We start from the raw sequence: 22,660 nt of genomic DNA, 5'->3' as shown, positions 1-22,660 counted from the left end.
TCGAAACAAGTGGAACTGGTGATAAAACGGCCCATGGTGTCCTGTGCTGATATCCCCGCTACATGAATCAGATAACGTCGATGTCACGGATCAATCTGTGGCGAACTCGGTGGCTATTATGGAGTTTATTGTGAGCGCTTGGTGGGTCTAGCTGCGTGGCATCACTCCCGCCGGCTTGCAGGCCCAGGGAAGATTCATCTCCGGGGCCCATGAGCTTCCCGCTTCAATGATACCCTTCTCGAATTCTTGCGGTAAAACGACGGACCGCACAGCTCTAAAGTCCGGCTCACGATGCTATCGCAGATCTCAGCTTGGCAGATGTCTTGAGATATAAGAGCTCCATTTCCCTCCACTCTTTCGGTATTGGGAACTTTTATTCTGGTCATCAGCAGCAACGAATAACTATATCTTTCCGACTACCTACTACAAAGTGTTGAGTTCCCTACATATCAAAACATGGCTGTCCAAGATGAGAAGCGCCAGGTCATCATCGTCGGCGGTGGGATCACGGGCCTGACGATGGCGTTAATGCTACAAGATCTCGGAGTCGACTATGTGCTTCTCGAGGCTTACGGCACGGTAACACCCAACGTTGGAGCTAGTATCGGCTTGTTCCCCAACGGTCTCCGAATCCTCGATCAACTCGGATGCTACGATGACATTCTCGCCAGAGGTCAGCCCGTCGAGGAGCATATTGTAAGAAACAGCATCACCGGCAAGCGCATCATGACCCGCAGGTCGAGGAGCCTCATCACCAAACGGCACGGCTACCCCAACATCTTCATGGAGCGTTTCGAGCTTTTGAACGTGTTGTACGAGCACTTGAAGGACAAGAGCAGAATCTTTGTCAACCAAAAGGTCAAGAGAGTCGAGAGTCTCAAGGACAGCGCCTTGGTCTACACCAAAGACGGCTCCGTCTTTGAGGGACAAGTAGTGATCGGCGCAGACGGCGTCCGCAGCACAATCAGACAGGAAATGTGGAGGAACGCGGACGACAACAACGACTCCAGCGCCATTCCGGCCCGCGACAGACAAAACATCCCCTGCGAGCACGCCTGCATCTTCGGCACCGCCAAGCCCACGGCCGGCGTGGGCCCCGGCCAGGTCGTCGGCGCCAGCGGCCACGGCACGGTGGCCGGCTGCATGGGCGGCCCCAGCGGCGAGGTCTTTGTCTTTTGGTTCTGGACGCTGCCCGAGGGCCAACGTTCGTACCCGATCGATGAGATCCCGCGGTTCACGGAAGAAGATAAGAAGCGCGAGTTCGGCCGCAGCGTCGACACCCTTGTCGCCGACAACGGCTTGCGGTTCCGTGAGGTTTTGAAGAACCTCGAGTACAGCGGCGTCACGGCCCTCCCGCACTTTGTGATGCGGCGGTGGCACTACGGACGAATCGTCATCCTCGGCGACGCGGCGCACAAGTTCAACCCGCTCGTGGGGCAGGGTGGCAATAGCTGTATCGAGTCCTGCGCCTCGCTGGTCAACGCCCTCCAGGAACAGAACATTATCGGCAAGGGTGTCTCTGCTGCGGCAAGCTGGAAGTTGTCCAGTCTGGAAACTGCGTTCGTGACTGTTGAAGAGCAGCGCGTGGAGAGGTTGGCATTGATGGTCGAGCAGTGCCAAGAAGCCATGCGCATGTCGGCTTGGGATACCTGGAAGGGCCGCTTGCTGCAACAATACGTTGCGCCCCTCCTGCCGCTCGCCAAGTGGCTCAACTTCTACAGCGACCAGATTGCCGGCGGCCTGAGTTTGAAGGGTGTCAAGCCGCCTTCCTCGGGCCACGAGTGGCTCTACAGCGACGAGAAGACCGTGGAGGAGAAGGCCATGACTCTGAACACGGCGAGCGTCATCGCTACGATTCCTGTCGCTGCTATGACTGCTTTCCTGGTCGCGCGCATTCTACGCCAGGAAAATGGTGCTGGCGGGTCTGTGCTGCTCTCGCGGGTGATGGAAAAGATTTCCAGTTTCCGATGATGGAGTCATTGGAGACGTGGGGGATTGAGGTTGGGGTGTTCCCTGATGCTAGATCCTCAAACAACTAGATAGCCTGTCTTTTTTCTCTTTCATTACAGCATTTTTTCATCAACCATGCATTGTCCCTTTCGATCCCTTGTCATAGAGCTAGGCAATGAGCAACACATCAGCGTTGAATAGTAAGATACTTGCCTCAAGTTTGACCCCGGCCCAGATCAGTGCTTGCAACCTCAACCTCCTTCGCGGTGGAAGGATTCAGTGATCATAGACCTAACTCTCGACACAAGACTGACCCTTTGGTCTTGACTGTTTTACCAGAGACACATGATGTGAGAAAAGTGTTGACGCCCGGGTTCTCGTTGCCCGATTTGGCGCCGCAATAACTTATTTGCAGACTACAACGGTTCGTGGCGTTGATATCATATGCCAGCCCAAACTTACACCTCTCGACATCAAGTAGAAGTATTGACCCAACGGGTTACCAAGGTGAGCCAGTATATAAACACTTTCTGGGGACACTCCAGACATGCTGCAAAGACCAATGGAGACTTGTTGAAGCAACATCGTGTCTCCCCCAGACGTCGCATTGTCAATGAAGTTTTGCCGTCTAGAAGACAATTCCATTTCCAACACACACTGAGGTAAGAAAAGTACCCCGATCTCCAACAAATTTCCGACGTTGAAACCCAATACACTGGTTAAAGCAGGACAAGGGTATCCGCCCTCCAACCGACCAAACAGAGGAGATTCCGTGAAGCACGGAAGACAGGAACGAACACAATGCGCCTCACCCTAGCCCTCCTCCTATCCATCTTTCTCGCAACCTGCGCCGCCGACTACATCGTAGTCCAAACTCGCTGCCGCTCCTGGGATCCAGCCTCCTGCGAACGCCAAGACAGCTTCTTCCACTTCAACGGCGGCCGGCAGTCCATCAACGCCAACCAGGGCTGCCGCAACGCGCACTCCCGAAAGCTCCTGATATCGATTTGCCTCGACTACGAGACGAAGCGCGGGCACTTCCTTTACTCGCACCAGGACATCCGGTGCCTACGACTCCTGCCCAAGATTGTCCACCAGCGGTGCGGGCACGGGTGGTTCCGGTGCTATAGCGGGATGTGGGACGAGACGCCGTGTTTGAAGAAGCCGGAGGAGGTGCCGATGGAGGATATTGAGACGTGATGCGAAGTTTCGTACTCGTTGGATTTGTTGCTAGGGGGCTTTGGGGTGCTTCTAGATATTGGTGTTGCGTCAAAATGAGTGGGATGGAATATCACTTTCGGAAGGGGTGTTGGCCCAGGCAATAAGCAGATTTTGCGGGAGCTTCGCCAGGACCAGAATATTCGATCGGACATAATCAAGCCTCTAACCATAACCTAAGTTGAATATTGATTCGCGACTCAATTCGACCGGCCGTTGTGTATGACTTGCTGGCCCAAGCTGGATGATGCTCCACTCTTTCAGCTGAAGGTCTTCGAAGGTCGTCAATACTCCCTGGGACGAGGGTGAGAGGTACTTAGGTCTGAAAACATCCAGGCCATTCATAAAAGGTCAGGGGAAGGTGGCCGAGGGGTGTGATGGGGGGGTCTTTGTATTAACTTGAAAGTCCTCGAGCCACTGTCAACTTGACCTTTTGTTCGATTCCCTATCGATGACCTTTTTAGATGTTTTTATTCTCTTCTTAAAATCGAAACGCAAGAAGTCTTCCTTACACGTCTAGGAATCAAAGATCGTTAATAAGTAGTCATCATACACACGTGGAAGAACGGATCAGAACAGGGACGAGATATAGATATCCATATACCACTTGAAAACAGAGGCATGGAGTGTAACCAACGCGAATCCGCGATGTGGGTATAAGCGAGATATAGAAGACTTGACCGCTATCTAAGGTGCGGCTGTGACTGTGTGATGTAATGTTCAAAGGAGACTAGGAGTAGGTATCGTCGGTGGAAGATCATAACTTGGAATCACCAGATGAAGACTTCTCCTCTTTCTCTACACTCCCAGGGGCTTCTTGTGCCGTCGCAGAAGCAGAAGCCGACTCAGCCTTCGCACCCACCGCCGACTCCTTGTCCACACCAGCAGCAGGCGCGGTCGTCTCCTCATACCGAGAAACCCCACTCAGCAACTCAGAGCTCTTGGGGTCCTCGTGCTTCATCTCAGCCACAGGAGCAGAAGCGTCGAAAACGATGGCAACCTCGTCGAGAGGGGTGGCCGCCCCCTGCGCCGCAAGCTGAATCTTCTTCTTGGCCTCGATCCGGAAGTCCTTTGCGTCCTGCGGTGCGCCTTCGGATCCGTTGACGGTTCTCCCCTCGCGGCCGCGATCGTCCTTGATGTCCGTGCCAATCTCGCCCCCTTGCCCCTGGATCGCCTTTGACATTCTCTGCACGACGCCCTCGGGGATGCTCTTCTGCGCGTCCTCGGTGTCGCTTCCGCCGTCTTGCCGTAAAGGAAAGCCGACTTCTTCCGTTTCCTTGGTATCTTCCGTGGCACCCTCGTCCTTTTCCTCGTCCTTTTCCTCGTCCTTGTTGTCGTCGAGCTTGAGCGCCGTGTCGACGCCCTCGGTAACTCTCCGAATCTCCTCCTCCAAATCATCCTCGCGTTCGCCAGCCGCTGACGCAAGCTGCCTCTCGGCCTCCTTTTCGCCCACGATACCGCGCCAGAGCGCCTCTAGCTCATCGCCCCAGCCAAGCAGGGCAGCAAGCTTACGGACCCCAGCATCGCACGTCCCCAATTCAACAACGTCATCCGCTCTGCGACCCATCTGTCCCACCCGTTCTCTGTTGAGCAGCAACCGCGGCACGCCAGATTTCGAAGCCTCGGCCAGGCCAGCAAAGGGATAGACCGAGAGACTCGTCCCCATGACCACAATCAAATCAGCCACGGCGGGCAGGTGTGTATTATCGCGGAACGCCTCCGGCAGCGCCTCCCCAAAGAAGACGATATCCGGCTTCACGAGCCCGCCGCAGGAATCGCACTTGGGCACGTTCTCGTCCTGGACGTGCTTCTCCATCCGGTCGGCGGGGAAGGGGTCCTTGCACTCGATGCAGCGCTGGGTGGCGAAGCTGCCGTGCGCCTCGATGATCTTGTCGTCCGGCACGCCGGCGCGTCTCTCGAGACAGTCGATGTTTTGTGTAAAGTTCATCTGCAGGAGACCCTTTTTCGCGAGCAGGGCAATAAAGGCGTGGGAGACGGTGGGGTGGAATTTGCCCGGGTAGAGCTCCTTGGCGAGGTAGTAGAAGGGCTCGGGGTGCTTGCGGAAGTAGGAGATGTCGAAGACGGCTTCGGCGTAGGGGAGGTTGAGGCGGGCTAAGTTGGCGTAGAGGCCGGTGCCGGGAGATCTGAAGTCGGGAACTGGGAGCGATTGCGTTAGAAACTTGCAAACATTTGGTCTCAATCGTCAAGGGAGAGCGCATACTGCCAGCGGCTGTGGAGATGCCGGCGCCGGTCATGACGGCAATCTTTTTCACATCGCCGGATTTGATGTAATCAGCAATGGCCTCCAGCGAGCGCGACTCGAGCGTCTTGGGCTGGACGCTGTCGTCCAGCATCGTCGACTCCTCGTTACCCATCTTCTTGCGCGGCCGGTTGGAGTTGGGCCGGCCCTTGGGATGTTTCTCGCGGCGTCGGCGGCCTATGATGGGCAGATTGGCGGGGTTGGTGGGCAGGGATGGCGGGGAGAAAAAGTCAGGTCGTGCGGTGCGAGTTGCAGTCTATCTAACCGTCGAGGGGAGAGGAGTGTACGACAAGCGGCTGAGGTATTTGTCACGTACTATAAGAGAGGCTCTAGGTTTGTGTTTCGGTCAAAGTGCGAGTGTAGCCTAGAGTGGGAGGATGGTAGGTAAGAGGCAGCTATCTGCCTCGCCGGAGACTCACAAAAAAGTCGTTGGTTCGCTTCGCCGTTACATCATGCAGCGACCCCACCCCCGCCATCCCTCAGCGTCGTGCTCGGGCGTTTGGAGCTCTTATCGTTATCAGATGAGCCCTACGGCGGTGGCGGACATCGCGGGCCAAGACCGGGAATACGGGCAGGTAAGGTAACTTGGTATGGTCAGTCAATGTCCATCGGGGCGTAGATTCCCATCTATCAATGACCTCGAATCTTGCCATCTCCCTTCTTTACTCGCAGCAGCTTTTTAATCTCAATGAATTTGCCCTTTGTACTTTTCAAACAGAGAGATTGAAGATAACTGTATTCGGGATGTACATCTCTCTATATTATAATGGACATGTATTCCGTGCATCGACGTCTATCCCTCTAGACAACAACAAGGTAGACATCTATCGAATCTTGTCTCTAGGCAAACGATAGGCAAACGCAATCACAGTACCAGCAATAGCCATGACAGTCGCAGCCATATACGGCAGACCGAGCCATATGCCTCCTGCCGAGTTGCCAGCTTTCAGCAAGCCCGAGATCACCGGAGCCGAAACCAGCAGGCTCACTTGTTCCACCCAGGTGATGGCCGTGTTTAGGGTACCGATCGTGTGCGGCTCGACTACGGCGTTAAGGATGGCTCGGCAGATATTTGTGTAAACGGTTCCCATGGAGAAGATGATGAGGGCTATACGAAAGGTCAGCATATCCGGGTGTCTGAGGAGCAGAGCCAGCCCGATGCAGGTGGTTAGTAAAGAGGGGAAACATACCAGTGATTAAGAACCAAGGTGCGAATGCAATGGCCACCATGAAGCACCCGACAGCCAGGAGGATGCCGCTCATTCGAGTGAGCCAGAGGTCCCGAACCAGAGGATGCACTCCCGTACGCTTGGTGATCAGCCAGCTCAGCGCGGGGAGAATGGCGAGCAGCATGACCATGTTTGTAACCGTTGAGACGGTTCCCAAGAGCGTTGCCTGCGTGTCGCAGAGATTTGTCAGATACGAACCGCACGGTGCGTGACTGAGACGGCGCGACATCGACTCACCTTTGCCCAAGACCAGCCCAGCAAGTTGTGCACGTATTGTGACATGATGTCTATCTTGACATACTTGACTATGACTGTGAGGTTGAAGCCGAGAACAAGAGAAATCACGCTCTTGGACTTGATCAAAAAGGTATAGACATGGCCCATGTCGTTCTTCACAGCAAATATGATCTGCTGCTTGAGCGTGCGCTTGTCCCTCGCGTCTTCTTCGGACCGCGAGAGTGTCTGCTCGACCTCCTGATCGGCGGCGCGGCGGAGATCCAGGGTTTCTGGGATGAAAGGCGGCAGACATGTGCCGATGATTAAGAGGACCATGCCGACGCTAAGAGGCAACCATGGGTTCTTGCTCAAAAGGTAGGCGCTGAGAGGCGCAACTACAAGCTCTCCCGCAAGCGCGATTGCGCCAATCTTGTAGTAAACTGCGGTCCTATCATACGTGAGCGTCTGATTGAGTGATCCCGGCAATGGACGAACCCTACAGGCTGGAAATGGGGACGACGTCAGAGATCATGGTCCAGGTCATGGCTTGAATCATGCCTGCGCCTCCACCTATGAATTGGAAAGCTGCTCCGAACCACATGGTCCAAAGAGGGAGAACGTTGGGCCACAGAACTGTCGTCAATGAGCAAAGTTTACCGGTAGAAGAGGTATGTTCATAACCTACGGGGTAGCAGCATCCAGACAAGCTCCAGCGTGATACCGAACATGGCCAAAGATAGGACTGGCCGGCGGCCATACTTATCTGCGATAACTCCGTAGGGAATCGCAGTGAGCAAAGCTGCAAATACAACAATTAGCCGGCGCTGACAGTTGGGGTTTGAGGATGAGACATACATGGGACGCAGTCGAATGAGTTCTGCCAGCCTTTAATCATGGCTAGCTGGCCTTGTACATCCGGCCCTTTGCATACATCATCATCCTCGGCCGAGATGATGTGGTCGGGATAGCGTTGGCGACAGATAATTTCCTCCATGAGCTGATATGAAGGCGGGATCTGAAGATAGGCGCCAACCTCGACGATGAGAATAAAGGTCATTGCCAGACCAATGACCTTTAGCTGGTATCTACGGCTCGGAGCGACTGTGGGTGGCAAGTCGTGTGACAATAACGGCGTCTCTTCTTCAGGCCTGCTTTCGATGTCGCCATTGCGGTCGTCTAATGCTTCAGTGGGTGCCATCTTGGAGCATATGTCGTCCGTGACGACTAAAAGAGTGTTTCGAAAAGACAAAGAAGCCGACAAAAGAAAAAAATTGAACGTCTCAAGGAAGTATGAAGAAGTATAAGTCTGCGTTGAAGCCAGGGTCTCAAGTATCACCAAGTGCGGTGCCGAGGGATATGAATTGGTCAATCCTTCCCGGAGAGGAAGGTCGATGAATGGGATGCAGGCGTCGCGTGGCTAACCAGTCGGCGGCCTTTAACTGTAATACGGAGGAATGGACCCTGGTCGTGGACCGCCCAAGTTGGCCAGTCCGGTACCGTAGCGCATGCAGTTAGTCGCGGTGGGAACGCAACGTCAAGGGCCTCGTGCGTCTTACACTCGTCGGCGCAATAGAAGCCCGAAGACGCAAGTTTGCTCGTTGGTTGACCTGGACGTCGTGCGTGCCCTTCCAGAAGCGATAACGATCTCGTGTTTCCCCCCCCGTTCTCTTCCTCTCGGATAAGTCTTTCGGAAAGCTTTCTCCGAGGACTCTCCGACGATCTGTGGATGGGAGGTTCGTCCAAACGTCCATGACCATTCAACCCGATGAGTATCTTTCGCGCAGGGGTCCCTGGGACATCTCCAGACTTGGGGCGGTGGCCAAAAGCTTATTAGCGATTGATGTGGTGACGCGTCCAGGAACGTTGACATAGAATGCTACCTTACGAGGCTAAGATAGCGTTCTCGGACCGAGGCCGCTCTTGTTCAACTTGTATCGCAAGACAGAACGTCTCAGAGGGCGGAAGAGACGTCGCTAATGTTGTTGTTGGACGCTCCAAGATCCTTGCAGTGAGACTGAATGAGTGGTCGACATTCTGCCCGGACGCCTTATTCGGAGAAGTCTCTATCGACCATACGTTGCGGACAGGGTACGCAAGCCCTATTTGATGATTATAGTCGAGCATCTGTCGCTCGAAATTGATACACTTCCTGCCTCCTTAGGAATGCTCAATTGGAAAGCGTTATGCAGGCAAGAGATGCGTGATGACTAAGTGAGGTGACCACCGCGGGGTCGCGAGCACCAGCCAGCCCAGGGTGGCAGTGACAGAAGCTACCCCGCCATGCCGCCGAAGCTCCGACACCTCTCCTCCAACTCCAAGTCTAAGGTACCTTACGTTAGCATCAACACGTCCACAATGTCTGCCAAAGTGACCGCCACCGGCCCTCTAGTAAGCGAACACAGCTGATTCCAATCAATCTACTATCCCGTACCCTATCTGACCCATAGAACCGCAGGGCGAGGGCGAGGCTCGCTGGATCAAGCTCATCAAGATCAACTACGACGACCAGAACGGTAACGCTCGCACCTGGGAATCCGCCGAGCGCCGCACCCGCCCCAAGAACGGCGAGATTGACGGCGTCGGCATCGTCGCCATCCTCGAGAAGCCCACCGGCCCCGAGATCATCCTCCAGAAGCAATACCGTCCGCCCATTGACAAGATCTGCATCGAGGTCCCCGCGGGACTCGTTGACGAGGGCGAGACGGCCGAGCAGGCTGCCGTTCGCGAGCTCAAGGAGGAGACGGGATACGTTGGTAAAGTGTCTGAGACCACTCCCATCATGTTCAATGGTATGTTATATTCCATTAGGCCCATTCATCCCCTTTAGCTCGTGCGCAGCTCACGTCGGTTTGCTTTCAAGACCCCGGCTTCTGCAACACGAACCTCCGCATGATCCACGTCACCATCGACACCTCCCTCCCCGAGAACCAAAACCCAAAGGCCGAGCTGGAAGAAGGAGAATTCATCGAGGTCTTCACCGTGCCGCTCTCCAACTTTTGGGCAGAATGCGTTCGTCTGGAAAAGGAAGGCTACGCCATCGATGCCCGCGTGGGGACCATTGCCGAAGGCATCGAGTTAGCAAAGAAATTCAAGCTATGATGATGCTGCATGCCTGACACTCGTTACCCCTTTCATCGTGCCGCCATAACTCATAACTTGCCCTCGCGCCGGAGTCCCTCCCAAAGAGCCACGGCCGCGAGACACTTTGCGTCCCGCGCGCCCTCCCGCCACAGATCCTTCATCGACACGAGCTTCAGCGTGATCTTCTCCCCGTGATCCCGCAGCCCAGTCAGCTTGCCGCTCCACTCCTTCAATTGCTCGCGAGGGATCCTCTTCTCGTGGCTGTACAGCGTCACGAACTCGTCACAGCCGCCGGCAGAGGGGTACATCGCCTCTGCCAGGCCCTCATCAGCTTCGTTCCCAGATGATGTGGCCGCGCCGGCCAGCTCGCTCAGGCACGTCAGTTTCGATTCGTGGATCTCTAGACCAAGCTCCTCCTTGATCTCTTTTGCCGCCGCGCCTGCGAAGCTACCGCTGTCGTCGACCATGCCAGCGGGTAGCTCAACGAATGAGAGACTACCGACCGGCACGCGGGGCTGTACCGTCAGCACGACGTACCGCTCATCGCTGTCGGGCGGGGCGTCATCGGGGATGAGCATCACCAGCATGCCGACGCTGGGTCCGCGAAGGAATACGCTGGCTGGGAGACCCTCTCCCGCCTCATTCTTGACATCGGCCCTCACCTTGAGGAACCCGACGCGGCCGGATCCAAAGATGTCAAAGGCCTGAACTGTGATGCCGCGTAGGCGGTAGGGGTCTTCGTGGAATGGGTGGTCTTTGCTCTTGGCTTGTAGGCTTAGGGAGTTGTTGAGGCCCTTGACCCAATCCTAGCTTGACAGTCAGCGCTGTTCCTCGTTCTTGAAGGGAGAACATTAGAAGTAGCTTCACACGTTAAATGGTCGGAAACCTAGTAGTTGGTCTTCCGATAGGCCATTAGGCAGCTCGACCTGGATACCGCTGTCTTTCAGTGTGACCGTCGACATGGTTCGGGCGATGATGCTTGGATGTGCGTTTGGAATGCCTGGTCGTATGTGAGCCGATCGAAAATCCTTCGCTCTTAGTCTCGGGTTGAGACCTCTTTGCCGAAACAGGAGTGCGGCGACTCTCATTTCATTGAGATGGTCGTGGAGTGTTGACGAAGATGAATTGATTGACGTCAGACCAATGAATGGGATTGGCGGGGCTTCCTCCGACTTACCTTAGTGCCTGCCGGAAGAGCTTTGACCGGGGTTGTGGAGAGCTTACCCCTGCACAACCCGGAGACTCGCTAGCCGTTGATCAACGGAGGCTGTTTTAAACCTAAGTACCTGATGCTCACTTGGCAAGCCTATAGCTAGGTCCCACCCGCCGTTTCAATCCTTTATTTTGCTCTGTTCTCTCGTCGTTAGGTCCTCGATCATCGCATTATTTACTTCAGATAGACACCCGCTCTAGCATCTAGCCTACGATGCGTAGAGGTAAGCGAGGTGTCTATAGTCCAGCTCCTTCCTGCTTCATACTATGGAGCCTTGCACTACGAGCAATGGTCTCACGATACTGTATCATCCTGCCGGGGGCCACATTATCTTGACTGGAAGGTGCTGGCTGGCCGGTGCTTCCACATCAAATGACTAGAACTGCGCAAGGAGCCTATATACACCCCTTCAATCTCATTCCTGTCACCAGCAACAGCAGGCGCCTTCCTAGGTCGGTTGGTCAGGACAAACTGGCTGGGTGGTGAAATGGTTAAAAGGTCGACAATACCCCCTAATAGCCTAATCGACTGGCTACGAGTTCGAGTCCGCATACGATCCCAGCGTGAGCACCATAATAATTGCCAGGAGATGTAGCCACACCGGTAGTGAACTCTTTTTTTGCGTACGTTTAGGTATCGTTGTGACGAAGTCCGTCCCAAGCAAGGTAAGTTTTTTTTTTTTTTTGGCAGCATCAGCAGAACAAGAGACAGAAGATCGAGTGTCGGCTACACAGGAAGCCCGCAGACCAAGAGAACCAATCCAAAGATTTATAATCGTCAATGCTTTTCCTGCCTGGATGCTGTACATGGCTACATATGCAAGTCAAACATTCCCCATAGACATATTTCGTGCAGTAAATTTACCTCAACTCCAACAACCTTTTACATGTTCCCGTTCGCTGGACCGCTGGTCTCCCCTTGGCTGATTTATCCTAGGAAATTCTTCAAGTTTCCACCAATGTTCTTGAGATCCAACAAGAACGTGTCGTGCCCAAAGAAGCTCATTTCCTCACTAAGCTCGTAGTGCGCAACGTTCCTGTTACCTGCGAGCTTCAATGCCTCGGCCACTTCCCTCTGCTGCCACGCGGGGAAGAGGATGTCACTCGCCACACCAATCACGAGAGCAGGAGTGTCTCTCAAAGGCGCAAGGCCGGCAATGAGGTCTTCAGGCGGCCGGGAGGACATTTCGACCGGTTGATCTGCCGCGCCGGCGTTGGACTCTGGCTGCTCCACATAGGGCTTCTCGGGCAGCGTAAGACTGCAGGCGGCATCGTTGCGCGCTGGCGACTCTCCAGATTGCAGAAGCTTCTCGCGCTCTGCCCTCCTAGCGTTGGCAGCGACCTGGTTCTCTCTCCCTAAATCGAAAAGATCCATCGCCTTGCTGACATACAGCAAACTGTTCGGATCATACGTCAAGCAGAACTTCTCACCCGCGTGGTCGAGGTACGTCTCGATCAAGAAATCAGGGCACAGCGCAGGCGGCTTGCTTGGGTCCGCCCTCCGCCTGCCGAACCTCTGCTCCCACTCCGGTCCCGACCGATACGTGACAGTCGCGATCTCGCGCGCGAGCTTCATTCCCGCGTGCGGCGGCACCCTGCCGTAGTAGAATCCTCTGTTCCAGTTCGGATCCATCATCAGCACCTGCCGCTGCGTGTGGCGCATCGCGATGCTGTAGGGGTGTGATCGGGCGCAGCCGCTGATGGAGACGATCCGGCCGACGCGGTCCGGGAAGAGGACGCCTGCGCCGAGCGATTGCATGCCGCCCATGCTCGAGCCGACGCTGGCGTAGAGCTTGTCTACGCCGAGGCCGTCGAGGAGGCGGAACTGCGCGCGCACCATGTCCTCCATAGTCAAGATGGGAAATCTTGTCGCGTACCGCTGTCCGTCTGCTGGGTCGATACTGCTCGGTCCTGTTGAGCCGTAGCAGCCTCCTATTACGTTTGTGCAGATGACGTGGTATTTATCGGTATCCAAAGCCAACCCCGGTCCGATGAACTTCTCCCACCAACCGGGGTTGGGGTTGCTCTCTGTCGAATGCGCGTGAGACGACGCCGAGAGGCCAGTGTGCAAAAGAATGACGTTGGACTTGTCGGCGTTCATCTTGCCCCACGATTCATATGCGATGTCGAATTCAGGTAGAACACCGCCCCAGTCGAGCAGGAGAGGGTCCTTGCAGTGGTATACTTCTGTCGCGCCGGCGGTATAAGACGGCTCGGGGCCGCTCGATTCGTACCGTGCTTCGAGGCTCGCGGATCGGTTCTCGAGGGCGTCAAGGCATGGAAATGCCATTGCCGGATTCGACGCATCGCCGGGGCTGTTCGAAGCCTTCCGCGCCGGCTTGGAGTGGAATTGGTGGGCGCATTGTCGGTTGCCAAGAGGAGCAGCCGCCGCGGCTTTGGAGCTCCGGAAAACGGAGGGAGCTTGGACGCGCGACGCTGGTGCGCGAGCCTGGCGAAGGGCCTGCGAGGCGATTCTTTGGCACTTCATCACAACCAATACTGACAAAAAACTGGCAATTGGGAATTATGAAAGGTCTGGGACCATCTTTCAGGTCACTTGCGACAGAAATATCGACGCCATCGGCTCTCGGTTTGTAAGCGGGAGCTCCTTCGGTGACGACCCATTGTCTTCAGTCAGTGGCTAACGATGGTGTAATTTCACGTGATAACAATCGATAAGAACAGCTTATCGCATCGAGCAGGGGTCCTGTCAGTGACATTTCGCAACCCCACTATCAGATCCATATCCCCACTGACGTCAATTTAAAGCTGCAGGCCTCCGTGCACCGACCCCGAAATGAACCTTTGAAGTTGCCATGAGCTGACGTCGCCTCCACACGTACTGTTGTACCACAACCACGAGATCCCTACGAAACCGGCGCCTTCACATCTTCTTACCCCTCTTCCCACCATTCCTCTTTCTAAATTCCTCAGATTACTCCTCCCGTGTATCCGTACATGTCTTTCTTCTCCCAATTCCAACAATACGCCGGAACCTTTGCAACAGTAGCAGCCGGTGCCATCATCGCTAGAGCCGTCGGCATCATGCAATCAGACACCCACGACGACCATTCCGGGCCAAGCCCGCAGGAACCCGGAAACTACAAGCCCTCGCACGTCGATGTCATCGTCGTCCGCGTCATGCTCGAAAGGGCCTTCAACTTCCCTCCCGAAATCCTAGACCTCATCATCGATCAGGCCGAATACTGGCCGCATTCCGAAGCCAGCATCTACCACGCAGTCACGCCCCTCCGCGACGCGCTCCGCGTTGTCGGCACCACCAGAGACGAGAACAAGTTCATCCTGCGGTGTCCACCCATCGGATTTCTCGACTTCAAAAAGGTCGGTCCGGCATTCAAGACCGCGCCGCTCCCGCCCAAGTCGGGTGATGGGTCCCCCGTTACGGAGCCGCTCCGCAACCTAACGCTCCTCGAACCCACGTCGAGCCCCACCGAGATCGTCTCCGAGGCCCCGAGAGAATACTTCACAGGATCCATGAAGGCGCCGCCCACTCTGACCCACCCGGTGCGGAAGATCGTCTTCAAGTTGCGGAGTAAAGATCAGGGCTGGGGAGGTGGACACGGCGATCGTGGGTCCTATCGAGGATCTTGGTCCTGGTTCGAGGCTGGTTTGGAGAAGTTTGACAATGAGCGTACCTGTAAGCTATCCTTCTGCTCGTGGTACGAAACCCTGCTAAGCATTAACGAAACAGGCGATGGATCCTGCAAGACAGCAGCGGAAAGCTCGGATAGCGAGTCCGAAGAGGCAGCCGCCATCAGCGAAACGAACCTGTGCACCTGCGGCCTTCAGTCGATATATCCTCCCGTCCTAGCGACCGCCGACGGGAAGCTTGCCTACTCCCATGCTATGCACCCACTCGAGAACCTCAAGATACAAACCAACAAGACTGCTAACAGGGACTTTATGGACCACGAGGTGGTGTGGTCTTGGACCGACGACATCCACCCAGAGTCGCCCGAAGCCGACCGATTAGCTGAGATAGGTCGGGGCAAGGGCACCGGGACTGGAAAGTTTGTGCGCAATCTGAAGCTGGGAGATGTGGTCACGGTATGGGGCAAGGCGAGGTTCGGTGGCTGGGCCAATTACGTGGAGAGCGTCAAGGTTGAGATTTACTGGGCTGTTTGAGAGACAGTTATTGCAGCGTTTACGATCCGCACCAGCCTGTATACTATTCCCCCTAATTTTCACGTTTCATGACCACTGTAATGAGATTGTCGCCGCGCACAGCGATGCCTCTCAGAAGGTTTGCCATGGAGTAGTACCCAACTCATAGCCTGCCTGTATGTGATATTTATGCCTTGCCAGACCGGATTTCAATACCCCTCGTCTAGCACCGTAAGCCCGTCGTAGCCCGACTTCAAGACCTCAGTATCCACGACGAAGACTGCAACAAGTACCGCACGATTCTCGCTGCTAGGGTTTTCTCCCACCGTGTGATGACAGCCAGGCAGCTCCATGAAGCTTTCCCCCTCCTCGTATACCTTGGGCGGATTCCCGTTCATGCCACTAAGAAGCTTTCCCTCGATGACATGGACCACAACAGTGGCGCCTGCGTGTCGGTGGGGAGGAGTGGCACCGTTGGGCGGGTAGGTTACTTCGAGGCCAACTATGGATTTTCCCTCAGCGTTTGCTAGTTTGTAGTCATAAAGGACTTTGACTGTTTCGCGGGGTCGAGTCATGCTTGAGTTCATCATCATTAACACATGTAAAAGGTATTTGTGTCGTTCAACTGACCTAGCTGTCGGTCTCTTCGATTCGATTTATAGGATGATTTATTTATAGTGCTGAATTTCTTTCTCCTGGTCGTGCGACTTAAGTGAAAATAACTAGATTGGTTTGAAGACACTCTTATTAAATAAATTGAGCACGGGCGCCGGACATAATGAGTGAAGTTCTCGCTAGCTCATCCCATTCTTTCATTTTGCAGATGCCCGACCCGGGTCGTCGCCGCCGTCGGGGAAGTGGATACCCGAGTTCACGGATACCCGGGGCGGGTGGTACGTACTTGCGGGTACTCGCAAGCGCCGTCAACGAATTCCCGCCCGAACGGGTTCCCGGGAGGAGCATCAGCCAATGCTGAAGGGATAAAGCAAGCAGAATCGTATCCGAATTCGCAGGTGAAAACAATCGCGGAAGCTACCTCACGCTATACAACAAGTGCTTTTCTGTAGCACAAAACAGCGGTTCACATTCAAAGCACCTGCCTCTCGTTCCCACTTGGTTCAGCGACCCTAAACCCGAGCAACAACACCAGCTCTGAAGGCGCAATGACGAAGAAGATGAAAGCGGTCCAGATTATGGGTGACAAAATGTCACCCAAAATCATTCTCAATCCAAACATGCCAAAACCCTCACCTGAAGGCGCCGAAATCCTGGTTCGGGCTCACGCTGCCGGAGTCACCGGCGACGAACTCACCTGGCCCGAACTTTACGAAACCGCATCCCGGATCCCCGGCCACGAGCTATCAGGAAACATCGCCGAACTCGGCCCAGACTACACCGGAAACCTTTCCATCGGCCAAGATGTCTATGCATTCACATCGGCAGACCGTGGACAATGCCAAGCTGAATACGTCGCCTGCTTACCAGACGAGGTTGCTCCGAAACCGACTTGCATCTCTCATCTCGAGGCTGCAGCACTTCCGATACCAGTGCTCACGGCATGGGAGGCTATCATTGACCAAGGAGAGATCACTCCAGGTATGACAGTCCTAGTCACTGGAGCTTCTGGCGCAGTTGGTGTCAATGCGGTTCAGTTGGTTACTCAGCTTACCGGCGCTCATGTCATCGCGCTGGCTTCGCTGCGAAATCACGAGAACTTGAAGCAGCTAGGCGCCGAGGTCTTGAATTACAATGACCCAGGCTGGGCCTCCACAATTGGTGGTGTGGATGTTGTCATCGACGCAGTTGGCGGGAGTATCCTGAGTGATGCCTGGAAGGTCGTGGCTGAGCATGGGATGATCATTACTGTCGCTGATCCACCACCTCCTTGGGCGCTCGGAGATGCCGTACCGGAAGATTCATTTAGAATGCCTGGAGTGCGATACAAGTACTTTATTGTATCTCCCAATGCTGAGAGGCTATGTAGGGCATCTGAGATGGTTGAAGCGGGCGCCTTGAAAGCTCTGGCGGTGAAGTCATTCCCATTTACAGAGGCGGAGCAAGCTTGGAAGTGTGCCCGACAGAGGGGTAGAGGTCATAAAGTCGTCGTTGAGTTTTAGTAGATGTATACACACTGGAATCTTGTTACTTAGCAGCATCATGAAAGATCCAATTTCAAGAGTGCCAAGTCTCACCCTACACAGTTAGCTGTGCGACGTGGACATCCAATGCTTTCGATAATTGCTCGGTCGAGGACTTCCACTAAGTTTCGCATGGAAATCCTCTAGCGAAGTTTTCTTTTGACACTGCCCTCATTGAGGACATTCTAAAGGTAACTAAATGTCATTTTGCACCCACTGTGAAAGCTACAAACCAATGCTCTCGATGTTATACCACCTGCAAACATCATCCATGGTACCCAGCGAGGCGAACACCTCACTCTCGCCGCTTGACATATTGGTCTGGAAATTCGAATTCGCCGCATCGCCTTTATCAGTCACGGCAAGACTTCCGGCAGTATCTGTGGCAGCCCTCTCCCCATTCAGCCTGGGTTTGAGACGAAGTACATGCTGAGCAATCGTCTGGATCTCCCGTACGTTCTTGGCTGTTCTGGGCCACACTTGCCCCAAAGTCTTGAGGCAACCGATCGTCATCCGGATCTGATCTCGCGCGACAGCGAGCTCTTTTCCCTTGAGTAGAAAACTGCAGGCCGATAGCAGCGCCAATGTACCTTCACTTATCATACAGGTGGTGAATGGAGTGTGATGGAACCGTTCGGTTGGTAACGTTAATAGCCTCACCTGTGCTTGCACTGCCCGAAGAACTCTCACGGTATGCACATTGACAAGTTCCGTCTCGGGATTTTCTTGAGGAGGCTCCCTTGCACAGCTAGAGATGTCTTCTACGGGATTGAATCTCAGGTCTGAGAGAGGTCGATGTAAACCGATGGTTGCCCTGACGCATCGGATGAATATCAGCTGATCCAAGCCTTACAAAAGATTTAAAACTTCATCTTACACGTTGACCAAGAGATGAGCCTGGAACATTAGCTCATCAATCTCTCCGGTTTTGGACATGACATGGCGACGATCTTCTGGGAGCAGTAATGACCAGCCGTCGATGATTGAGTCTGCTTCTTCAATCATACGCATAGAGTCCTCTCTGGCAACCAACTTCGGTGTCGTAGATATTGCTAGGGCAGCGCATCTTACAGCGCCGATGAGGTACGCAAAGGAAGAGTAGGACGTATCCTCCGAAGCGAACTCGCGGAGGTCGAAATCTTCGAGAGTCTGCGGTTCCGGGATGTCCTTTGAAGTGTGAGTTCAGTGCAAATGATCCCTGAAATTCTTTGGCGAGGAATAGCAATTACCCCAGATTCGTATTCTGACTCCGTGCAGGGTAGTTCTACGCTGGAGTCTACGTCCACGACTGCGAAGTTCATTGTCCCGAGAGTCCCAGCGTAGTAAGCATCGATGATGTACAGCATCCACCACGTCCGCCTCCAGCATTCCATCAACACAGGAGACTCGGCTCCATGAGTTGCTGCGAACTCTTTTTGGAACATTTGCAGGTCGAGGGCTAAACGGACTGCGAGGTCCATCTGATGCTTAGCCTCGGACTTATGGCTGTACCAGAACAGGGCGACCGAGTAGAGTAGCCGGCATTGTGCAATGACCGGGTCGTTCGGCGCTGGCTCAGAAAGCCGGCTTTCGACGTCATCTTGGAGCTCTGAAGACCATTTTCTAGTAGCGTAAATGTGTCCTACAAGATGCATAGTGCTTATCAATGGTCTGAGTCGTTCAATCCAGTTAGGATCTTGACGAAATCTCGTAAAGTGCTCCTGCGGTAGAAGAAACGGGTGGAATTTGTGGAAGTTAGTGTAGTATGCGTTTATAAATGCGTCGTTCTCGAGATCATCTAGTCGTATAGTCGAGTTTGCGGGCGGAAAAGATGTAGGAATTTGATTTTGGAGACTAGCATCATCGAAAATACTTAGTTCAAGGTTCAACTCAGCAAGAGAGTCTTGGCCGAATATCTGTGAATCTGTTGATTGCTGCGACGGGAGACTCGTTGGTGATTCGGAACTGCTGTTGCCGACACTATGTGCGACAGCAAGGCGCTTTCTTCGTTCAGCAAGCGCTGCACGATCCAAGCCGCCCCGGCGTGATGGGGCATATTGGCAGTCCTTCACGGCGGCAGCACATCTATCGCAATGAGGTCGTTTTCCGTCGCACTTCAAGTGTCTCGAGCGGCACGGCAGACAGGCTAGCGAGGAGCGAGATGCTGCGCCGTTCGAATGAGCGGGTGCGACAGGGGTGGTCATCGGTGGATGTGTCAGCGGGTCTGTGAAGTTGAAGTTAGGAAGAAGTTCGGATGTCCGCCGGCCGTTTTGACGGCTGCGGGGACTCGGGTATTCGGGGACCCGTTGTAAGTCAATCGGTTACCCGATGTCAGCCGGCCACCACATTCGCGACAAAGCCGTGGAGCTAAGCAGATTAGCGTGGGAGAAGTCAGAGACGTCCCAACGGGAATCCGCTGAGAGAAGATGCGGAAACTGATTTGTTCGTACGAGCACGCGGGAACAGTAATGCCCATCGTAAGTAACCGTACCTATCGAACAGGAGGTGCTCGTGAGGCTTGACGCTGGCAATATTGCATACTGAGAATCTGCGGACTGCGACAGGTTTGAGATTAATCAAGTACATAAAACCCATACAATCCCACTCATATGACAGCTTTTTCTCGGCAACCTCATCGTCTCCTGTAAGCCTCAACTTTCAGCAGTCATTCTCATACAAATATGTCCGGCAGGATCGTCATCGTTGGGGCCGGATTCGCAGGTGTCTGGAGTGCCCTTGCGGCCAAACGTCTCATCAACATCCACAGCCAGGCCGAAGCATTCAAAGTCACTGTCTTAGCTCCACAGCCATCTCTTGTCATGCGACCACGACTTTACGAAGAGGATCCGTCGAGCATGAGCCAGGATCTCGAACCACTATTCAAGGCATGCGGCATCGAATTCATCCATGGTAGCGTCGATGATATCGATGTCCACTCCCACACAGTTTCTTATAGGTCCAGCGCAGGCACAGAGCATCTTGCCTCGTATGACCGTCTCATTCTTGCAGCTGGAAGCTCGGTTGTTCGGCCAAAGCAAATATCTGGACTTGAGCAGCATGCGCATGATGTTGATTCGATGGAAGGCGCCGTCAAACTCGAAGTGCATCTCAACCGCCTTGGAAGCTATCCATCAACCACTGCTCGCGACACTGTCGTCGTATGCGGCGCTGGTTTCACTGGAATTGAGCTAGCGACAGAATTGCTCAAACGTCTGAGTTCAATCCAGAATCCGCGAGTTATCTTGGTGGAGGCGGCGGGAGTGCTTGGTCCAGAGCTGGGACCGGGTCCTCGACCTGTCATCACCCAAGCACTGGAAGAGCTTGGCATAGAACTCAGACTCGCCTCGCCTATTACAGCGGTCGATTCAGGAGGTGTTCAGCTTGCTACTGGCGAGAAAATCGAGACTATGACGACCATTTGGACCGCGGGAGTGCGGGCAACACCTTTGACGCAGAAGATCCATGGGCCCAAGGATAAGCTATCGCGCCTTCACGTCGACCGCTACCTGCGTGCCACATCATCAGAGCACGTTTTTGCTACTGGAGATGCTGCTTGTGCTGCTTCTGACAACGATGGTCACTATGCATTGATGTCCTGCCAGCACGCTCTTCAGCTTGGCCGTGTTTCGGGATACAATGCCGCCGCAGACCTCCTGGGACTTCCTCTTTACGAGTACAAGCAGGAATCCTATAACTGTTGTCTTGATCTTGGCGCATGGGGAGCCGTCATTACGGGTGGTTGGGAAAGAAAAGTACGGCTTACAGGGGAGCCGGCGAAGCAGGCCAAGATGTATATCAATCAGACGTTGATATACACACCTGAGGACTGTCATCGGGCGATGGAAGCGGCCACGCCTGTCGGACCTGACTCTGACGAGTTATTCAAGCAAATCATGGAGGCCTTTAAAAAAGGGTTGATTTCATGAGTCGATAGTTTATGTAGGACCCAGTGCTTCAATTTCGAGAACCGGCCTGCACGTGTCGTTAGATAGTGATAGTGCGTGATTGTTCGAAGATACATGTAGTCTTCATCCCAAGTCAGTCTTCGTGCGAAAAGTCCATATGCGTTTGTGCATACGTCTTGAAGATGCCTGAAATGGACTGGGAGAGTCGGAAAGGGGTATTTGATATGATTGCTACTCTTCAAACGGATGCCAGGCCCCTGGAACATTTGATTCTTAAGCAACGGCTGGCATTGCCGAAATGACCTTCAACTGAAAGCACAACCTTTAGAGATCTTTCTCCACCTCATCCGCAATCTCATTGATCTGCTCAACAAACTTTTCCACCTCAGTAATAAAGGCCGAATGTCCACCAGGATTTCTCAGAACTCTCTTAAGCGTCGGAATTGTCGAGATGATTTGCTCTTGTGTGGCTGGAGATATTGTCTGGTCTTTCTCGCAAAGGATGTAGTAAACGGGAACCGTTAATTCCTCCGAACCGACAGACGCCGGACCCAAGAGAGCCTCTTGCGACTGCGGCAACAATGTCGCCATGCACTGATCGGCCAACTTGTCGTCCATGTCAGGGCCGTAGAACGCGGCCTTGGCCTTGGCGTTTGCCATCACCAGGCCATCAGCGATGTCGACAATATCCAAGCCAGGGGGCAGCACGCTCAGTGCGCTGGCGCCAGCCTTGGGGGGCATGTTGGCTGTAACGAAAATGATGGCTCGGATGCCGCCCTTGAGACCCTGGGTTGCTCTTTCCTTGACCGAGTGACCTTTGGCTGCGATGGTCAAGGGGCTTCCGCCATATGAATGCGCCAACGCAAGGAACTCTTTGCCCTGTTCCAAGTAGGGGGCAATTTCGGCTTGGATGTTCCGGGCATCGTCGTCAACGGTGATTTTGGGATCGATCCCAACACTGGGATGGCGGACAGCAACAACTGGAGAAAACCCGGCCTTCTCGAGCCGAGCTTTGGCGAGGTCAAAACAAGCGGGGAGGTGGAAGCCCCCGTGGGCAAAAACAATGCCCAAAGATCTGGATTCGTGTGATACTGCTGCCATTGTGCTTCCAAGCCACGTTGTTTTCCTTGTTGATGGAGAGTTTGAGCTGAATCGAAAACGTGTCTTTGTGACTTTTACAATTCAATTCCTGCAAGTGTTCGGTCTTGTTGCTCGGGCAGACAAATATGACTCAAGATAGAGATGTGAGGGAAATGTTGATCATCTTATGGACGGGTCCCAAACTTCCATTAGTCTTAACCTTGTAGACGTGGTGGGACAGGAGAGTCGCTTAATGATCCGTTGCAA

General features: G+C 54.1%; 12 protein-coding genes across 12 annotated transcripts; 6 read left to right on the top strand and 6 right to left on the bottom strand.

The window, feature by feature from the left end:
- Positions 1 to 456: 456 nt before the first annotated feature.
- On the top strand, positions 457 to 1,971 carry HER10_EVM0012511 (uncharacterized protein; the record flags this gene model as incomplete). Its single annotated transcript, XM_035481905.1, has 1 exon — positions 457 to 1,971. One exon carries the CDS (start codon positions 457 to 459, stop codon positions 1,969 to 1,971), a length of 1,515 nt encoding a protein of 504 aa, XP_035333517.1.
- Positions 1,972 to 2,751: 780 nt separating this feature from the next.
- HER10_EVM0012565 (uncharacterized protein) lies at positions 2,752 to 3,150 on the top strand (the record flags this gene model as incomplete). Its single annotated transcript, XM_035481958.1, has 1 exon — positions 2,752 to 3,150. The coding sequence occupies one exon, from the start codon at positions 2,752 to 2,754 to the stop codon at positions 3,148 to 3,150; it is 399 nt and encodes a 132-aa protein (XP_035333524.1).
- A 379-nt stretch (positions 3,151 to 3,529) lies between these two features.
- HER10_EVM0001533 (ATP synthase F0) lies at positions 3,530 to 5,798 on the bottom strand. The gene is made up of 2 exons (XM_035471278.1): positions 5,390 to 5,798; positions 3,530 to 5,325 (listed from the first exon to the last, which is right to left on the bottom strand). The coding sequence occupies exons 1-2, from the start codon at positions 5,541 to 5,543 to the stop codon at positions 3,926 to 3,928; spliced, it is 1,554 nt and encodes a 517-aa protein (XP_035332174.1). The 5' UTR covers positions 5,544 to 5,798; the 3' UTR covers positions 3,530 to 3,925.
- A 272-nt stretch (positions 5,799 to 6,070) lies between these two features.
- On the bottom strand, positions 6,071 to 8,999 carry HER10_EVM0010957 (ATP synthase F0). The gene is made up of 6 exons (XM_035480401.1): positions 7,729 to 8,999; positions 7,559 to 7,672; positions 7,374 to 7,506; positions 6,895 to 7,321; positions 6,619 to 6,823; positions 6,071 to 6,536 (listed from the first exon to the last, which is right to left on the bottom strand). Exons 1-6 carry the CDS (start codon positions 8,069 to 8,071, stop codon positions 6,253 to 6,255), a joined length of 1,506 nt encoding a protein of 501 aa, XP_035333312.1. The 5' UTR covers positions 8,072 to 8,999; the 3' UTR covers positions 6,071 to 6,252.
- Positions 9,000 to 9,051: 52 nt separating this feature from the next.
- On the top strand, positions 9,052 to 11,143 carry HER10_EVM0005552 (NUDIX domain-containing protein). Its single transcript, XM_035475165.1, has 3 exons — positions 9,052 to 9,261; positions 9,329 to 9,662; positions 9,734 to 11,143. Exons 1-3 carry the CDS (start codon positions 9,154 to 9,156, stop codon positions 9,970 to 9,972), a joined length of 681 nt encoding a protein of 226 aa, XP_035332647.1. The 5' UTR covers positions 9,052 to 9,153; the 3' UTR covers positions 9,973 to 11,143.
- Positions 9,640 to 11,143, bottom strand: HER10_EVM0010504 (NUDIX domain-containing protein). Its single transcript, XM_035479961.1, has 2 exons — positions 10,824 to 11,143; positions 9,640 to 10,760 (listed from the first exon to the last, which is right to left on the bottom strand). The coding sequence occupies exons 1-2, from the start codon at positions 11,040 to 11,042 to the stop codon at positions 10,023 to 10,025; spliced, it is 957 nt and encodes a 318-aa protein (XP_035333254.1). The 5' UTR covers positions 11,043 to 11,143; the 3' UTR covers positions 9,640 to 10,022.
- Positions 11,144 to 11,999: 856 nt separating this feature from the next.
- On the bottom strand, positions 12,000 to 13,875 carry HER10_EVM0006367 (homoserine O-acetyltransferase). Its single transcript, XM_035475954.1, has one exon. It carries the CDS (start codon positions 13,652 to 13,654, stop codon positions 12,095 to 12,097), a length of 1,560 nt encoding a protein of 519 aa, XP_035332754.1. The 5' UTR covers positions 13,655 to 13,875; the 3' UTR covers positions 12,000 to 12,094.
- Positions 13,876 to 13,879: 4 nt separating this feature from the next.
- Positions 13,880 to 15,452, top strand: HER10_EVM0013112 (uncharacterized protein). Its single transcript, XM_035482480.1, has 2 exons — positions 13,880 to 14,824; positions 14,879 to 15,452. The coding sequence occupies exons 1-2, from the start codon at positions 14,125 to 14,127 to the stop codon at positions 15,310 to 15,312; spliced, it is 1,134 nt and encodes a 377-aa protein (XP_035333588.1). The 5' UTR covers positions 13,880 to 14,124; the 3' UTR covers positions 15,313 to 15,452.
- Positions 15,453 to 16,466: 1,014 nt separating this feature from the next.
- Positions 16,467 to 17,408, top strand: HER10_EVM0004349 (uncharacterized protein; the record flags this gene model as incomplete). The annotated part of the gene is made up of 1 exon (XM_035473998.1): positions 16,467 to 17,408. The coding sequence occupies one exon, from the start codon at positions 16,467 to 16,469 to the stop codon at positions 17,406 to 17,408; it is 942 nt and encodes a 313-aa protein (XP_035332490.1).
- Positions 17,409 to 17,654: 246 nt separating this feature from the next.
- Positions 17,655 to 19,612, bottom strand: HER10_EVM0007557 (C6 zinc finger protein; the record flags this gene model as incomplete). The annotated part of the gene is made up of 4 exons (XM_035477110.1): positions 17,655 to 18,243; positions 18,307 to 18,596; positions 18,659 to 19,104; positions 19,282 to 19,612. 4 exons carry the CDS (start codon positions 19,610 to 19,612, stop codon positions 17,655 to 17,657), a joined length of 1,656 nt encoding a protein of 551 aa, XP_035332890.1.
- Positions 19,613 to 20,089: 477 nt separating this feature from the next.
- Positions 20,090 to 21,334, top strand: HER10_EVM0012404 (uncharacterized protein; the record flags this gene model as incomplete). The annotated part of the gene is made up of 1 exon (XM_035481800.1): positions 20,090 to 21,334. The coding sequence occupies one exon, from the start codon at positions 20,090 to 20,092 to the stop codon at positions 21,332 to 21,334; it is 1,245 nt and encodes a 414-aa protein (XP_035333505.1).
- A 303-nt stretch (positions 21,335 to 21,637) lies between these two features.
- HER10_EVM0001465 (uncharacterized protein) lies at positions 21,638 to 22,414 on the bottom strand (the record flags this gene model as incomplete). Its single annotated transcript, XM_035471210.1, has 1 exon — positions 21,638 to 22,414. The coding sequence occupies one exon, from the start codon at positions 22,412 to 22,414 to the stop codon at positions 21,638 to 21,640; it is 777 nt and encodes a 258-aa protein (XP_035332161.1).
- Positions 22,415 to 22,660: the final 246 nt, after the last annotated feature.

The sequence above is a fragment of the Colletotrichum scovillei genome (genome assembly GCF_011075155.1).
Source record: "Colletotrichum scovillei strain TJNH1 chromosome Unknown Contig00006, whole genome shotgun sequence".
NCBI classification, from domain to species: domain Eukaryota; kingdom Fungi; phylum Ascomycota; class Sordariomycetes; order Glomerellales; family Glomerellaceae; genus Colletotrichum; species Colletotrichum scovillei.
The sequence above is the reverse complement of the archived record's forward strand: the minus strand, read 5'-3'. Positions and strand labels throughout refer to the sequence as shown.

Bases quoted from the DNA above. Each gene is read 5' to 3' on its own strand.
- HER10_EVM0001533 (XM_035471278.1), bottom strand. From the start codon at position 5,543: ATGGGTAACGAGGAGTCGACGATGCTGGACGACAGCGTCCAGCCCAAG. The intron at 5,326-5,389 runs GTATGCGCTCTC...AATCGCTCCCAG, and splicing joins CATCTCCACAGCCGCTGGCA to TTCCCGACTTCAGATCTCCC.
- HER10_EVM0010957 (XM_035480401.1), bottom strand. From the start codon at position 8,071: ATGGCACCCACTGAAGCATTAGACGACCGCAATGGCGACATCGAAAGC. The intron at 7,673-7,728 runs GTATGTCTCATC...TTGTATTTGCAG, and splicing joins CTCATTCGACTGCGTCCCAT to CTTTGCTCACTGCGATTCCC. The intron at 6,537-6,618 runs GTATGTTTCCCC...CCTTTCGTATAG, and splicing joins ACCTTGGTTCTTAATCACTG to CCCTCATCATCTTCTCCATG.
- HER10_EVM0005552 (XM_035475165.1), top strand. From the start codon at position 9,154: ATGCCGCCGAAGCTCCGACACCTCTCCTCCAACTCCAAGTCTAAGGTA. The intron at 9,262-9,328 runs GTAAGCGAACAC...ATAGAACCGCAG, and splicing joins TGACCGCCACCGGCCCTCTA to GGCGAGGGCGAGGCTCGCTG. The intron at 9,663-9,733 runs GTATGTTATATT...TTTGCTTTCAAG, and splicing joins CACTCCCATCATGTTCAATG to ACCCCGGCTTCTGCAACACG.
- HER10_EVM0010504 (XM_035479961.1), bottom strand. From the start codon at position 11,042: ATGAGAGTCGCCGCACTCCTGTTTCGGCAAAGAGGTCTCAACCCGAGA. The intron at 10,761-10,823 runs GTGTGAAGCTAC...CTGTCAAGCTAG, and splicing joins TAGGTTTCCGACCATTTAAC to GATTGGGTCAAGGGCCTCAA.
- HER10_EVM0006367 (XM_035475954.1), bottom strand. From the start codon at position 13,654: ATGAAGTGCCAAAGAATCGCCTCGCAGGCCCTTCGCCAGGCTCGCGCA.
- HER10_EVM0013112 (XM_035482480.1), top strand. From the start codon at position 14,125: ATGTCTTTCTTCTCCCAATTCCAACAATACGCCGGAACCTTTGCAACA. The intron at 14,825-14,878 runs GTAAGCTATCCT...TTAACGAAACAG, and splicing joins GTTTGACAATGAGCGTACCT to GCGATGGATCCTGCAAGACA.